This window comes from Geotrypetes seraphini, chromosome 2 (assembly GCF_902459505.1).
Source record: "Geotrypetes seraphini chromosome 2, aGeoSer1.1, whole genome shotgun sequence".
NCBI classification, from domain to species: domain Eukaryota; kingdom Metazoa; phylum Chordata; class Amphibia; order Gymnophiona; family Dermophiidae; genus Geotrypetes; species Geotrypetes seraphini.
The window spans coordinates 433,175,284-433,191,857 of NC_047085.1; the positions used below are offsets into that span (position 1 = coordinate 433,175,284).

A 16,574-nucleotide genomic window follows, 5' to 3' on the forward strand; every position below is an offset into this window, starting at 1 on the left:
TGTTCAGCTCTCCCATCATAAGTGATAACAGCTCACTTGTAAGAAGAGAAATGCTTCAATTATCATCTGCCACTGGTGTATCCAACATGGTTTAGCTCAGTGTCCTGAGCCCTTCATTTGTCCTGTATTTTTTGTGATTCTTTCTGTCACAACTTTCCATTCCTGTCTCTCAAGCTGGCTATATTTAGAATGGTTCATAGACTAAAGCGCACCGAGGGAGTGTATGTGGGGGGGGGGGGGAAGGGAACCACCGCACTTAGGGCTCCTTTTATGAAGCCGCGTTAGTGGCTTTATTGCGTGACTTTTAATCACGCGTTAACCCCCGGGCTAGCCAGAAAACTACCGCCCGCTCAAGAGGAGGCGGTAGCAGCTAGCACGACCGGCAGCTTAGCACACGCTATTACATATGTTAAACCGCTAACGCGCCTTCGTAAAAGGAGCCCTTAATGTAGTAGTGTTGGCACTGCCTTTGGTGGGAGAACCCCCCATTATAGAGGGACACTAGATCATCTGTTGTTCTATTGTCCTTTGATACTCAACTTTTGGAAATCTAAATGGGGACATATTAATTTGATTCTGGAGACTGCGGTTCCACTGTCGTATGAAGCGGTAATCTGTGGGACATTGTTATCTCCTATACCTCCAATAGATAGACATAAGAGCAGTTTACTTGGTATAAAGACCGGAGTAGCCATGCAAATGGTTACTAAAAATTGGAAGAATTTTGACAGATTAAATCTCATCTTTTGGTGAAATTCATTATGCTTGTGATATAAATACGAGAAAATGAATTCTGAAATAATGGGTAATAATAAGTTGTTTACACTGACGTGGGGTCCATTGACCAGTTTTATCAATTTTAATTAAATGGTTTATTTTCCTATTTTCGGTTTGGTTTGCACATCCAGGGAAGGGGGGGGGGTTGATGGGCTGGAGAGGAATATTATATTAGGATTTTATTGAATACATTGGAATAAAGATGGGGGAAGGGGGGTGAAAATGGTTTATTATATATTTATTGACTGAAGTAAGTGTTGTTTTTCAAATTATTTGTATGTTTTCCTTTACGCACTGTTTTTAGACTGAAAAATGAATAAAGATATATAAAACAAACCATTTAAAGAAGTTCTTATTTTTAAAAAAAAACCCTCGGAGCACTTTAAAATTCAGTTTACATCTGGCGCGCTGATGTCCTGCACGCGATTGTTGGCCCGGCTTTGCCTGCACACGATTGTCTCGCGTGATGAATGAATGAATGAATGAATGAAAGAATGGCAGGTTTTTAATTTGTTTGTCTTGCTAGTGCTCCGTTTGGCTCACGACTTTTTCAACTGTAGCTCAAGGTAAGTTACTTTCAGATAGAGAAGGAATTTCCCTAACCTCAGTGGACGTACAATCTAAGTTTATGTCTGAGGCAATGGAGGGTTGAGAATGACTTGCCCCAGGTCACAAAGAGCAACAGTGGGATTTGAGCTGGGCTCCCCTAGTTTTCATCTAGTTGCTCTAACAATTAGGGTTGCTTTCCACTTTATGTAATGTAATGTAATGTAATTTATTTCTTATATACCGCTACATCCGTTAGGTTCTAAGCGGTTTACAGAAAATATACATTAAGATTAGAAATAAGAAAGGTACTTGAAAAATTCCCTTACTGTCCCGAAGGCTCACAATCTAACTAAAGTACCTGGAGGGTAATAGAGAAGTGAAAAGTAGAGTTAGAGGAAAAATAAAAATAAAATAAACATTTTAACAAGACAGCATTGATCTAGATACTTTGGAAGGTAGAAGAGAGGAGAGAAAGGAATAGAAGCAGAAGGGGGAGCCGTTGAACAGTAGAATTCTGGAGAAATTTAAATGAAAGAAATAGAACAAAACAAAGACAAAAGGCAAAACAATAGATAAGATTAAAGATAAATCATAAGCTGGAAAGAAAAATAAAATAAAACTTTGTCTTCAATCCACGGTTTCAGCGTCAGTGATGAAGTGGAGCAAGTAAGTTTAGGAGGAGCGATTGACGTTTCCAGAAAGGGCTTCTTCAGGGAAGAGACTTGGCAGACAGTCCCAGGATGCCTATGTCTCCTCCCCTGCGATGTTCTCCTATCCATGCATTCCCTCCCATACACACTGCCCGTGCCCCAGCCGCTCCAAGGAGGCTGCCCCAGATGAGGCCCACGGTGAATGCACGATTCTCTCCTCTGCAGGATTCTCTCATCTTACCCTTTCCCCCTCCATTTCTGTCTGCCATGGCAGCCATGTGATGTTCCTCTTGTAAAAGCTTTTCATCGGTGTGCAGTTTCAAAGAATGAAAATGATCTTTTCATCAGAGCACCGTTTTTTGCTTGGGACTATAATCTGTGTCCTACTCATGACTTTCATTTTCAGAGCCACATGAGTCCTCAGTGTCATCGTGTGCTAGCTATGTTATGATTTCGCTCATAATAAAATATAAAATTTTCTTTCCTTGCCATTCTGGATAGAGGAATGTAAAGAGAAGATGATTAGCACAGTTGCATATGTTTCATGAGCATCATTACAAATGAGATGCTAGTCACCGACATTTATAGGTTGAGAAGAACTTTTTTTAATCCTTTGAAAGGGCAAGGGTGGAAAGAAGATCAAATTGATTCCTTAAGGCAAAAGGCTCCATAATGTCTTACCTCTTCAGGCGATAATGTCTATTCTTAAGGGAAAAGATAGATGAGCATCTTGTAAGTAAACATCTTTTTAAGTCCCCTTGAAAAAACCAAAACCTTTGACTACGTTTGACTCAGGGCACTGGCAAGACTACAGTTATCTGCACATTTTGTTTTCTCCAGAGGCTCCAGTAATGTGCTGACATACATCTAGGCATTCGACAAGGGGCTGCTGAAAAGTTCTCAGCCCAACCAACAAAGTTGGGGCAGTCTCCCTTGAGGGCTATTTTTCGACGGAACGAAAAAAAAATGGAAAATCACTGGACTAAGTGTACAGCCCTCGATAGAGATTGCTCAGCTTTGTTGGTTGGGCTGAGAACTTTTCAGCAGCACCTCGTAAAGAAAATATTGCCTTTGCTGTATAATCTTCTTTGGCTTCTGAGGTATTACACAATTCTAACCACTGATTATAAATATGTTTTGCTAGGTGCTATTGACTTGTGTTCAAGTCCTAGCGGCATGATGAAAATCATCAATTTTTCGTGGCAGAATACAGAAGTAGACTGCCAGTCCTTTCTTCTGCTCAGTATAAATTCAACGTCACCGCTGTCGCATCAAACGCAATCCTCCATCTCCATCACTGCCCATCTGCTGCTGCCCATCTGCTGCATCGTTAGTCTGACGTTTCCACTGAAATCTGTCCGCCTTGGGAGGTCCTGCTGGTAGTGAAACTACCGACAGCATAGCTTTCTGCTTCGCAGATTATAAATATACCCCCCCCCCTTTTACAATGTGTGTGCTCAGAAAAGGTAGTCTTATTCATCAAAACTTTAGGACAGCGGCTATCTTCTCAGTCATCACACACTGTATATTTTATATTATAAATTCAAAACATTTAAAGTGAAGCAGTGTACGGTAGTTATTTTCAAAATTCAATCCATATATATTGTGAAGTCATCAGACACAGTGAAAAATTAGTTGCTTTTTCTAATCCCCAACAAGGATCCAAGTTTCACCAATGGCTTGGCTTCTTCAGGAGGGCAATACAAAATTGATGCACACAGTATCCATCTGCAGAAAACATATTGGAATAGCAATAAAAAGCTATCAAAGAGCCAATTTCAAATGTTAAATTTGTTACAATTTAAATATGGCAATACAAGGGAGTTTTCTATACAGTCTCCTGAGTGGTGACCATCAAAAAACCAATAATGCCAGCAACACTACATAGTGACATCGGCTACTATGTAACTAACTCTTCCTATAAGAATTGTGAATATACTGTAATATAAAAAATGTAAAATGTTGATGCTTTCAATTTCATCATCTTCTCATTCAAAAATTTCAAATACCTTCACAAACCCAGATAATTTCACTCATCTTCTTGATTTAAACCTTCTGGATGAGTTGCAGTCCATCTAAATGTGTAACGCTATTCCTTTGTTAAAAGTAACGGGAAAATACTGTATTTCTGCCCCTGTTGAAGGCAATCATTTCCCAGACCACAAATCCGTCACTGTATGACTAATTTCTCTCCAAAGTATGACCAACAAAACTTCTGTTCTTAGATGTAAATGACTCAAATGCTCCACAATAGGAGACTTAATTCTTCTCCTGGGTGCTCAATATCATCTGTTATACAGCCAGATTTGGATGCCAAAAAAATGAGCGCTATAAACAGGCCTGGATTCTACTGTATAAAAGGTGGCATCAGAGGCAGCTGCCTTAAAAATGGCCACCAATTGTGTATTAATCAAACGACGGTACTGTTTATAGAATTATGGCTTCAGGAAAAGTAGGTGCTGGAAATGTTGACCAAGGTTTTCAAGGCCTACATTTCTGGCACCTACCTTTCATGTGAATCATGCTTATAGAGGCGCTTTACGATGCCTAATGCCACGTCCAGCGTTAGCCACACCTACAGCGGTGTTAGGCATTGTAAAGCACCTCAGTAGCCATTACTCAGGCATCATTTTTAAAGGGCACCTACATTTTTTGTTTTAAAATGCTTTAAATTTTTTATAAATGGCGTTTTCAACTTGTTAGGTGTCTAATTTAAGGTGCTATTTATAGAATATGGGAAACAGTGCTCATACGAACGTAACATAAAAAAATAAGATTAGTCATACTGGATCAGACCAATGGTCCAGCTAGCCCAGTATCCTGCTTCCACCATAGCTAATCCAGGTCACAAGTACCTGACAAAAAACTAAAGTTGGGCATCGTTCATAGAATAACACTTACCCCCTCTTTTACGAAACTACAATAGCAGTTTCTAGCGCGGGGAGCTGCGCTGAACGGCCCGCGTGTTGCTCCCGATGCTCATAGGAACTCAGTGAGCGTCGGAAGCAGCACGGGCCATTCAGCGCGGCTCCCTGCACTAGAAACTGCTATCACAGTGTCGTAAAAGGAGGCCTTAGTGCTGGGATCAGTGCCCGATCTTGGGTGTAAGGATTTATTTTAATCCTTGGGAGCTTGTATAGGTCTGTGTGACTCACATATAGAAGATTAGACTTCTACAGGGGTGAAGTTCTTGTCTTCAACCTGCTGTTTGAATTTGCATTTTTGTATTTGCACTTTTGGTATCAGTGTTGTTCCTGTTACCTTGTTGAACCCTTTCTAATAATAATGATTAAAAAAAAAAAAGTTAGGTGCAGATCTGTCACATTCTATAACAATGTGTACAAATACTAGCAATTCTCCTGACCCACCTAGGAGCATTGGAGCAGTGTCAGAGCATTTAGCATTCTGGGCCGTGTTATAAACCTCTACCACAACTTAGTTAAAAGGGGGGTGGAGGGGTAAAATGCATATGCTTTAACATTTAAATTGCCCAAGTCTAGTCTGGTTGTCAACAGCAAGGATGACGGTCTGCGATGCCAGTTAGTGCTAGCTTTTTAGGCTACGGTCATCATGACTAGCAATGAACCTGCATAACTAGAGGGGAATTCATCAAGGGGCACTAACTGATTTATTGCGCACTAACGGTTATGTGCTAAATGGTAATATGCCCATTATGTTACAGGGGTTCAAGGAAGGTTTAGATAGATTCCTAAAGGATAAGAGGATTGAGGGGTACAGATAGAAGTAGAGGTAGGTTATAGGAATAGTCAGGGACCACTTCACAGGTCATAGGCCTGATGGGCCGCCACGGGAGCGATGGACCTCTGGTCTGACCCGGTGGAGGCAACTTCTTATGTTCTTATGTTCCTATGGGTATCTTAGCATTTAGGGCAGTGTCTTGCAAAACCTGTTTGAAGCCACGGCCCACTAAACTCGGGGCCACGACTGGATAGGGCGGACATCAGCATGATGATATCACACGCGTTTCTGACACCATCATGTCGATGTCTGCACATGTGCGGAGGCCCTCCAGACGGGGGCCCTGAGCTTGCTATTACTATGCTAGTGGAGGGTGCGAGAGGAGGAAAGGCACCGGTGAGGAGGAGAGGTATGGGCACCGGCTGTCTACAGGACGTGCCTCTCACCATGAGATGCACGTCCTGTAGGCAGTCGGCCGTTGCCAGCGCGGTGCTTCTTCTCCTCGCCAGTGCCTCGTGGCACACACAGAATCTCACTGTGGCTCTCAGTTTGATACACCGATTTAACGCCTGATTCCAGTAAAGGCACCTTAAGTTAGGTGGCGGTAGGCGCCCTAATGCCACATAACTTAATTGTTTTAATTGGTATTAACTGTCAGGGTAATTTAAAACCATCATTTAAAACCAATTAAAAAGTCATTATGTGTTTCAACTATCAAGTCAGTTCCAGGACTTAATGTTGCCAACCGTTTTTGTTGATTTTTTTTAAATGGCTGTCAATATTAATTTACCCCCTCTTCTATAAAACTGCACTAGCAGTTTCTAGCGTGGGAAGCCGTGCTGAATGGCCCGCGCTGCTCCTGACGCTCATAGGGTTCCTAAGAGCGTCGGGAGCAGCGCGGGCCATTCAGCACAACTCTCTGCGCTAAAAACTGCTAGCGCAGTTTAATAGAAGAGGGGGTTAGGTTACAAATTTTATATATTTTTGTTGAGAATTAATCTCTTTTAAATGTGCTGTATAATTTGTATTTAAAGTGCCACATGATACAAAATGAATACAATTTGTGTATTGTGTCTGGCAAAACAAGTGAAAACTTATTTTTTTCCTTTGAAGTGGCACTATGTCTCTGCAAACATTTAATATATTTACAAATTAATTTAAGACGTTTCTATGTACTTTTAATTGCAGTATCAATATATGTTGAACTTATATTTCACCATCAGAACTATTGTGCATAGGCTGATTTTCTAAATCTGAAGGCACTTGGCTTTTCATGAAGTCTGCATGTGTTGTACAGTCTCTATATGATTTCATTTGTGTGCAATAAGTTCAAGAACTAGATGCACTAACGTGTATTCCAATATACAGATCTATTACACAGCCGCCATTTTGTGCTGCTTAATCATAGTTAAAAATGTGAGAAATTACAATCCCCCTCCAAAAAGTCATTATAAAAAAAAGTAAGCGCCTAAAAAAAAGGATGCTGTAATTGCATCTACAGTACAGAGGCTCCTAATGGCATCTAAGGTCAGAGTAGGTGTGGTTTATGCCAGAAATGACCTTAGGCATTGCTAGATGCCTATGTAGATATGATTCTCATTAGACATAGGCACTGGCAATATAAGTTTGCAAAACCCTGGCCTACATGTGATTGACACACTGCTGGCACCGTTTTTGAAGTCAATGTAGGTAGGGAGAACGAGAGGGCACTCTCTAAAGTTAAAAGGTGACAGATTCCGTACAAACGTAAGAAAATTCTTCTTTACCCAGAGAGTGGTAGACGACTGGAACACTCTTCTGGAGGCTGTTATAGGGGAATTCAAGACAAAGTTAGACAAGTTCCTGCTGAACCAGAACATACGCAGGTAAGGCTAGACTCAATCAGGGCACTGGTCTTTGACCTAAGGGCCACCGCGGGAGTGGACTGCTGAGCATGATGGACCACTGGTCTGACCCAGCAGCGTATATTCAGGTCCTGCATCGGTTAGTTCCCCTTGATGAAAGAGTTTTTCTCGATTCTGTGACTGCAATCATCTTAATAGTTCTGAAGAAGGTTTGTGCTTATGGACAAAAATTGGTTGGGGGGGTTTGGAGGGGAGGGGGGATGGAGGTCTGAGAGAGGGCTCCGGTTGTTAAAATAAACAAAAAAAAAACCCCCAAAAAACCCCATTGATCCAAGGTTTTCTACTCTTGGATCTTCTTTGATATAGACTGATTTGAAATGTGAATAAATTTGTTTCGTTTTTCTTTCTCAGATACCTTTTCTTTTGGATTTGCTTTCCATTTGTACATTTCCTATCACAGATATCTTGAGGGTATTATTATTTAAAATTGCAAACATGAAAAACTGTATTGCCATAATATTTCAAGAAAAAGAGATTCTGAATTCCTTCCAGAAGGTCAAATTGAACACCAGCTGATATAAATCAGGCTTTTCTTGCTTAGTAACAACAATATTGTATCAAAAGATTGTATTATTTGATACTATCACAATCCTCAAATGCATTCCCAAGCACCTGATTTTACAGGAAAGAATATTCTCTGCACATCTTTGATACTGTTTCAGTAGAATTAGTTTTAGGTGTGGGTAATGCAAAACTACAAAGGTTTTTCAAAGTATCCTCACCCTGTCTTCTTCCCTTCTCCCAGAAGGGATTATGGCAATACAGACCTTCAGTTTTAAAGGTACCAAAATATATTGGCGATATCACAGAGCAAGGGAATGATGCTACAGAGTGGATTAGAGAATAAAAACATTAGTCTAACAATATAATATCACACAGTCTGCAAGATGATCTTGTCTGGGTTTGGCACGCTAAATATTGAGACCTTCCCACGAGCCTCGGATATTCAGAGGTATTGATCCAGGATATGTGCTGTTCCAAGCAGCACAGATTTCTGTAGTTGACAGATGGTTATTTTGTCAATGTGCATTGTGTTCAGATGTTCCAGGTCTTTTGACATTGTTACAAGAGCACCAGTTACTACAGGGACCACAAAAGACACAACCACTCAACTTCACTCTTGATATCTGGTTATGTTCTCTAGCTGTCTCTTGATATTGCCACATCTGTTATCCACAGCTGCTTTATTGCAACTGCGGTGATATTGGGTTTATTGCGCGTTAAATGTTTACTAGTCTGCATGCTGGAGTTCCGTAGAATTTTGGCTTATTCATTTTCTACCACTGTCAATTGCTACCTCACCCGGGTCTACCTTGACAGCTCTGGTGGTCTAGTGGTCTTTTTGGAGGTTGTTAGAAGGAATTCATCAAGGGGTGCTAAATGATTTACTCTAAAGCTCAGATTTTATAAAAGATGCCTAAAGTTACGTGCTTAAATCAGTGCACCTAGCTGATTTAGGCACCTAATTCAGATCCCCCACCATCTGCAGATGCTCTGGCCGAATTTTTTTAACAACAAAATCAATAACTTGAGATCCAAACTAATGGGCGCCACAACCAACCATCTGAACTACCCAGCTGCCCAATATAAAGATGAATCCAGGGTAGATATGTTATGGAACATTTTTACCATTCCATCCTGGCAGCAATTATGAAATACGCTGATTCCTATTGTAGATTAGATTGCTGTCCTCCAAATATTATGAAAGTCGCTCCAGTCACCTTTAAAGCCAAGCTATACTATTGGCTTTCCTCTCTATTACTAACCGGTACATATCCTGAGGATCTAGGCCAGATTCTGATCACACCGATCGTAAAAAAAATCCTAAGGAACCTATCCAGTTGACTTCAAATTACAGATTTATTGCGAGCACCCCCTTATTCGTTAAGCTGATGGAAGGCTTGGTCAACCAGGATTTAGTCATGTATTTGGACAAATTTAGCATTCTACAAGACAATCAGTCAGGTTTTCGATCGGGGTTTAGCACAGAAACAGTCATTGCATCATTGCTATATTTCCTTCATACTTATTCAGTCAAGGCACAAGCGCATTAGTTCTGCAATTAGACTTAAGCAGTGCCTTCGACTTGGTCGACCATGCCATTCTGATTGACTGTTTGGAGACAATTGGTCTTTCAGGCAATGTGTTAAAATGGTTTCAGGGTTTTTTGAACAAACGATCTTACCAAGTCTATAGCGATAACAAACAATCCCGCAGCTGGGTAAACTCTTGCGGAGTTCCGCAGGGCTCTCCCCTTTCTCCTACATTATTCAACATCTACCTCGCCTCATTGGGGAACCTACTGCAAAGCTTAAAAGTTAAATTTTACATCTATGCTGATATCACTATAGTTATTCCCCTCACCACCCTGTCTTCGGAGACAAAGAATCAACTATCATCCATATTAAAGCATATTGAATTATGGATGACCGACTTCAAATTGAAACTCAACTCAGACAAAATCAAATTTTTCTTGGCAAGCCCGAATGATAAAATTAAAGACTCATCGATTTTCTTGAATGGTCAGGTCTTCCCCATCGTCTATTCCATAAAAATTCTGGGAGTGACTCTGGACCGTCACCATACTCTAAATGCTCACACAGATTTACTGGTTAGAAAATGCTTCTCGACACTATGGAAACTTAGAACCATCAGAAAATACTTTGATGCAGCATCATTCCGTTTATTGGTCCAATCTTCCATCTTGAGCATGCTCGATTACTGCAACATCATTTACTTGGGATCCTTCAAAAAAACCCTTCAAAGACTCCGAGATATCCAAAACTCGGCAGTTCGACTGATTTTTGGGCTGAAGAAATGGGAACACATAAGCCCCTATTATCCAAAAACTTCACTGGCTGCCCCTGGAAGCATGAGTTTTGTTTAAATTTTTTTGCCTCTGTTTTAAATTAATATTTGGCCTGGCCCCCACATACTTGGTGTCTCAATTTAATCTGGCTAGTTCTATTAGGCCCATCTGTTCATCTGTTCATCTATCTGACAATAAAGGACTGTCACTACAAAAGATTTCTGGACAGAACTCTCGCCTTCCAGGCAGGCAAATGAAACGATTGGCCACATTCCTCATCCTACTTTAATTTTAGAAAATCAGTAAAAAGGAATTTGTTTAACCGATTTGTATCCTAAGAAATTTGTTAATTTTCACTTCTTTCATTCTGTAAGCTTGTTATCCGATGTCTTTGTATGGTGCTGTTTTCCAGCTCCTCTTGTTGTTAATTGCCTTGAACTACCATGGCTTGTATTCGATGACTTTATACTGTGACCAGTTCGCTGATTGTCCAGCACTTCTTGTTGTAAACCGCCTCAAACTTTCATGGCTTTGGCGGTATATAAGAATAAAATTATTATTATTATTAACTTACCCCCCCTTTTATTAAGCTGCTTAAAATTTATTTTTTTTTAAATCACAGGCCACAGCGATAAAAGCTCTGACACTCATAGGAATTCTGTGAGCGTTGGAGCTTTTACCTCCACAACCGGCAATAAAAAAACCCTAACGTGACTCCATAAAAATAGGAGGGGGGGGGGGTAATTATTTTAAAAAACTTAAACCTTAAATGGCTCAATAATTGGCTTAAATTAAAATTAATTAGTTAGTAGGCGCCTAACTTGGTAGGTGCCTAGTTCAAGTCCCTTACCAGAAAGTAGGCATGGTTATGGGCGGATCTTGGGTGTATTTTGCAAGTAGGCACCTAAATTGAACTTAGGCACCAGTATTTAGGCTAACAGAACCCTTGCATAAATAGGGTGTGCCTAAGTTCAATTTAGGCGCCACTAGGCGTGATTCTAAAAATGGCACCTAACATGATTGACATCGGCACCTGTATTTTAGTCACCATTTATAGAATCAGGGGCATCTCAAAAAACACTAACTGTGTATTGTAACATCTTTACTATAGCTTATGTAAACCACTCTGCATTGACTCCCCAGTCATTAGTAGCAGTATAGAAGCTTTCAATAAACATGTATAAATGCTAAGAAGGCCATTGCATACTTATGGGCATCTTAGAATTTAGCATGCACTAATTGTTGGCATGCACTAAATCGGTTATTGCTCCTTGATGAATTCAACTCTGACTCCTTTGCATTGATAGAGTCATGTCAGATATCAAATGATAAGTTTTAACTCTGTGCAAAATTATGATTATTTGCTCTCTTTTATTTTGGTGGGTCTTGTTATTTATATTTTAGTCAAGATGATAGCATCAAAGACCCAGTACAAATTGAATTATTGTAGGGATAGTTGGTAGATCCATCATAAATGTAAAAGAGTTTTTCAAGTCTGTTTTTAGGAACTGCTTAACAAATGCATGGTAAGTCTCTAATGTCACTTCAGCTTCTGAAGTGTCTGGTAAATCAGCGTTGTTTACATAAATGATCAACATAAGTACGTTTTGACTGAACTTTTTTTTCAGGATCATTCATATATTTTGATGGATCACTGCAATCAGATACACAGCTCATATCTCACCTTCACAGTCCTACTCTAAAAAAACTACCTGCTCAAGCTGCTCTTTGTCAGGTAAGTTTGTTCTTTGAAGGATTTCTTAATTTCCTTTTCTATTATTAAATCATCATCTTTGTAAATGAGCACATTTTAAAATTCTTAACACTGCAGCAAGCTAGCAGTTTTTTTTAGTTCAATAAAGATTTTATTGGAATTTCAAAATTTTCATTCATTCATGTCATCATTCATAGTAACAGTAAAATCTCTCCTGTACAATCTAATGTAGCGCTTCTCAAACCTGTCCTGGTGATTCTACAGTTTCAGGATCTCCACGAAGAAGCTGAATGAAATACTTTTCTATATATTGGGTCTCAAATATCTCAACCTTGGGTTTTGTTTTTTTTACTTCCAGTGGATGAGCATCTGAGAATTTCTAGGCTTTGAAAAAATAAGAAAAAATTTTGATTAATCATTTATTATCATAACATACCACCCATTACTCTAGTTTTAAGAGAGGTTTACATTAAAAATAATCATTAGCATAACAAGAATTACAATCTCAAACATCAAAAAGTTACATTACTTACTATACAGTGATAGTAATAGAACAGAGAAGGAACCCCATAAAATGATAGACTGTCCTTCTTACATTAACAAATATCTGAAAGGCAAAACAGCATGGAGAGGATCAAAATACACCAAAATGTGAAACAAGGAAAACAGTACAATGGACTTCAATGAACAGGAGCAAATCTTTATTGACTCAACATGAGCCTTGCATCAGGGGTCAAAGAGCATTCTTGGGCAATAAATCAAATCAGGAAAAATTATTTGTCGCTTATACTATTAAAATTACAGGCTGATAAGTTTGACTTCTGTGGTAAGTAAATTAATGGAAGTGCATTTAAAACAGAGGTGATATTTCTGGAATCCATTGGATTAAAGGATCTGAGGCAACATGGATTCAGTAAAGGCAGATCTTGTCAGACAAATCTGATCAATTTCTTTGACTGGGTGACCAGAAAGTTTGATAGAGGGAGTGTGCTAGATGTAGATTTTAGCAAAACCTTTGGTAATGTTTCACACAAGTATCTAATAAATAAATAAACTGAGTGCCCTCAGTATGGGTCCCAAAGTGATGGACTGGGTCAGGAACTAGTTGAGTAGAAAGTGACAGAGGTTAGTGGTGAATGGAGATCCTCTGAAGGAAAGGAAGTTACCAGTGGTGTACATTTCAAAGTTTGATTCTTGGGCCTTTTCTTTTTAACATTTTTGTAGGTGATATTGCTGAAGGGGCTGTCAGGTAAGATTTGCTTCTTTGTGGATGATACCAAAATATGCAATAGAGTAGACACCCCTGATGGTGTGAATAACATTAGGAAGAACATTGCAAAGCTTGAAGAATGGTCTGAAATTTGGCAGCTAAGATTTAATGCTAATAAATACAAGGTCATGCATTTGGGCTACAAAACCCGGATGGAACGGTACAGTTTAGGTGGGGTGAAGAACTTTTGTGCACAAGTTGGATGTGATAGTATGTGATGATCTTAAAGTGACCAAATAGTTAAAAAGACGATGATGAAAGCTAGAAAGCTGCTAGGGTGAGTAGGAAAAAGAAGGAACTGATGCCGCTGTATAAGACTCTGGTGAGAGCCCATTTAGAATATTGTACACAATTCTGGAGACTGCACCTTCAAAAGATATGGAGTTAGCTCAGAGAAAGGCTACAAAAATGGCCAGCGATAAGGCCTATGGGGACAGACTTAAAGATCTCAATTTACATATTAAATACATACACATACATATACATCAATATACATAGTAAATGATGGCAGATAAAGACCTGAATGGTTCATCTAGTCTGCCCTGTAATCACATGCATTATAATTTCCTGATTAAATTAAAATGTCTTTTTTTTGTTATTTCTGGGCCATAGACCTTAGAAGTCTACCTTGTACTATCCTTAGTTCCAACTACTGCAGTGGCTGTTGAAGCTCACTCCAGCCTATCTAAACCATCTATTTTGCTGGATTCAGACTATGAGTTTGCTCATTCATATTCTAAATTAGCGATCCTCTGTTCTCATCCCACGCTTTTCTTGAATTCCATCATGGTTTTCCTCTCCACCGGCTCCCTCGGGAGCAGGGCAGGATTAATTCGTCGAGGGCCCGTAGGCACACAAGTACACTGGGCCCCCCTGACCTGCCCCACCCCATCATGTGCTCAGGCGGAAACAGGAAGCTGCGTCAGAGGGAAGCTTTGGGCAAGCTGCACCGCTTGCACAATTACAGTTCACGTTGCCTTTCTTACCCGCGTTGCTTGCTTGTCTTACTTTCCGTCGATGTGGGGGGGGGGGCTGCGATGCCGATCGGGGTGGGGCCCACATTGTTGATTGTGGGGGGGGGGGGGGTGTTGCCGATCGATGCTGGAGGGGCCCATCGCCGGTTGGAATAAACAATGTTGATGCCCTCCTTCATCGGGCCCCCATGACCATTTCGGGCCCTAGGCACATGCTTACTTAGCCTATTGGTTAATCCTGCCCTGCTCGGGAGGGCATTCCAGGCATCCACCACCCTCTCCATGAAAAATAATTTCTTAATATTATTCTTAAATCTATCATCCTTCAACCTCAATGTATGTCCTCTAGTTTTGAAGAAGGACATGGTATTGTGAGCAGATCTGAGCTTCCCCGGACCTTATCACAGACTAACTAATTATTAATTAATTAGCACCTTTCTTTTCTTGAATCTCATCAGATGACTTCCTCGGACCAATCCAGAAACAGAACTTGATGAATAGCCTTTCTGTATAAAGTATCATATATGCTGGAAGACCCAGGGCCGTTAGACAGATAAGAACAGAATAATTTATTCAAGATTCACACTGTCCCATTAGTAAAGCACAGATGAATGCCCTTGAATAGCAACATTCGGGTACATCCCCATAATGCATCATGCAGAAACAGCAAAGCTGTGTACTTCTTACTTCTTGCAAAATTCATGCTGGAAAGTTGCTTGCAGAGAGAGATTCTTGAAACAATGGTTCAGGCTTGATGACATCATAGAGGCCTAACCTTCAGGTGTGAATACGGAAATATCCCTACAAGAGAAGAGCGACTAAGAAGGTTAAGGGGTTGGAGGAGTTGCCATACAGCGAAATATTAGAGAAACTGGGCCTCTTCTCCCTCAAACAGAGGAGCTTGAGAGGGGACATGATCGAAACATTCAAGGTACTGAAGGGGATAGACTTAGTAAATAAAGACAGGTTGTTCATCCTCTCCAAGGTAGGGAGAACGAGAGGGCACTCTCTAAAGTTGAAAGGGGATAGATTCCATACAAACATAAGAAAGTTCTTCTTCACCCAGAGAGTGGTGGAAAACTGGAACGCTCTTCCGGAGTCTGTCATAGGGGAAAACACCCTCCAGGGATTCAAGACAAAGTTAGACAAGTTTCTGCTGAAAAAGGACATACACCGATAGGGATAGTCTCAGTCAGGGCGCTGGTCTTTGACCAGAGGGCCGCCGCGTGAGCGGACTGCTGGGCATAATGAACCACTGGTCTGACCCAGCAGCGGCAATTCTTATGTTCTTATGTTACCAATTTCCCTTCTCTGGAAAAGATTTGGTCCTATATTAATACCTTTCAAATATTTAAATGTCTGTATCATATCACCCCTGTCCCTTCTCTCCTCCAGAGGATACATGTTCAGGTCTTCTAGTCTCTTCTTGTACTTCTTTTGGCGCAAACCCCCTACCATTTTTGTTGCTTTCCTCTAGACCACTTCAAGTCTTTTTTATACTTGGCCTGATACGGTCTCCAAAATTGACCACAATACTCCAAGTGGAGCCTCACCAATGACCTGTACAGGGGCATTGACACCTTCTTGTACTGGTTATGCCTCTTTCTATATAGCCTAGCATCCTTATGGCAACCAAGGATGCTAGGCTTTCTTTGCTTTTAAATCTTCGGACACTATCACCCCTAGGTCTTTCTCCCAGTCTGTGTACTGTATATCAGCCTCTTGCCGACCAGCACAAACATGCCCCTCGGATTTCTGCTCCCCAAATGCATCACTCTGCACTTCTTTGCATTAAATTTTAGTTGCCAGATATCAGACCATTCTTACAACTTTTGCAGTTCCTTTTTCATGTTTTCCACTCCCTCTGGGGTGTCCACTCTGTTACCAATCTTGGTATCATCTGCAAAAATGCAAACCTTTCCTTCTAACCTTTCAGCAATATTGCACAGAATTGACCCAGCACCGATCCTTGAGGCACTCCACTACTTACTATTCCTTCCTCCGAGCAAATTCCATTAACCACTACCCTCTGACATCCTGTTCGTCAACCAGTTTCTAATCCAGTTCACCACTTTGAGCAATATTGTACAAATGTAGGCAGCGGTAGGCGTCCTACTGCTGTCTAACCAGCCAGTCGGGCGTATGTTTTCTAAAAAAAAACAACAACCCAAGGCAGGCCGCCTACACTGTAGGCATCTGTCGTGGTTGAGCTTAAGCTCATCTAAGGC

At 40.5% G+C, this 16,574-nt stretch overlaps 1 protein-coding gene across 1 annotated transcript in view; it reads left to right on the forward strand.

Moving 5' to 3' along the window:
- Nucleotides 1–16,574, forward strand: part of MALRD1 (MAM and LDL receptor class A domain containing 1) — a gene marked incomplete at its 3' end in the record, with an annotated part of 701,795 nt that overhangs the window by 119,961 nt on the left and 565,260 nt on the right. Inside the window, exon 14 of the mRNA XM_033932884.1 lies at nucleotides 12,017–12,123. Within this exon, the coding sequence (XP_033788775.1) occupies nucleotides 12,017–12,123 (107 nt within the window). The remainder of the gene's footprint in view (nucleotides 1–12,016; nucleotides 12,124–16,574) is intronic.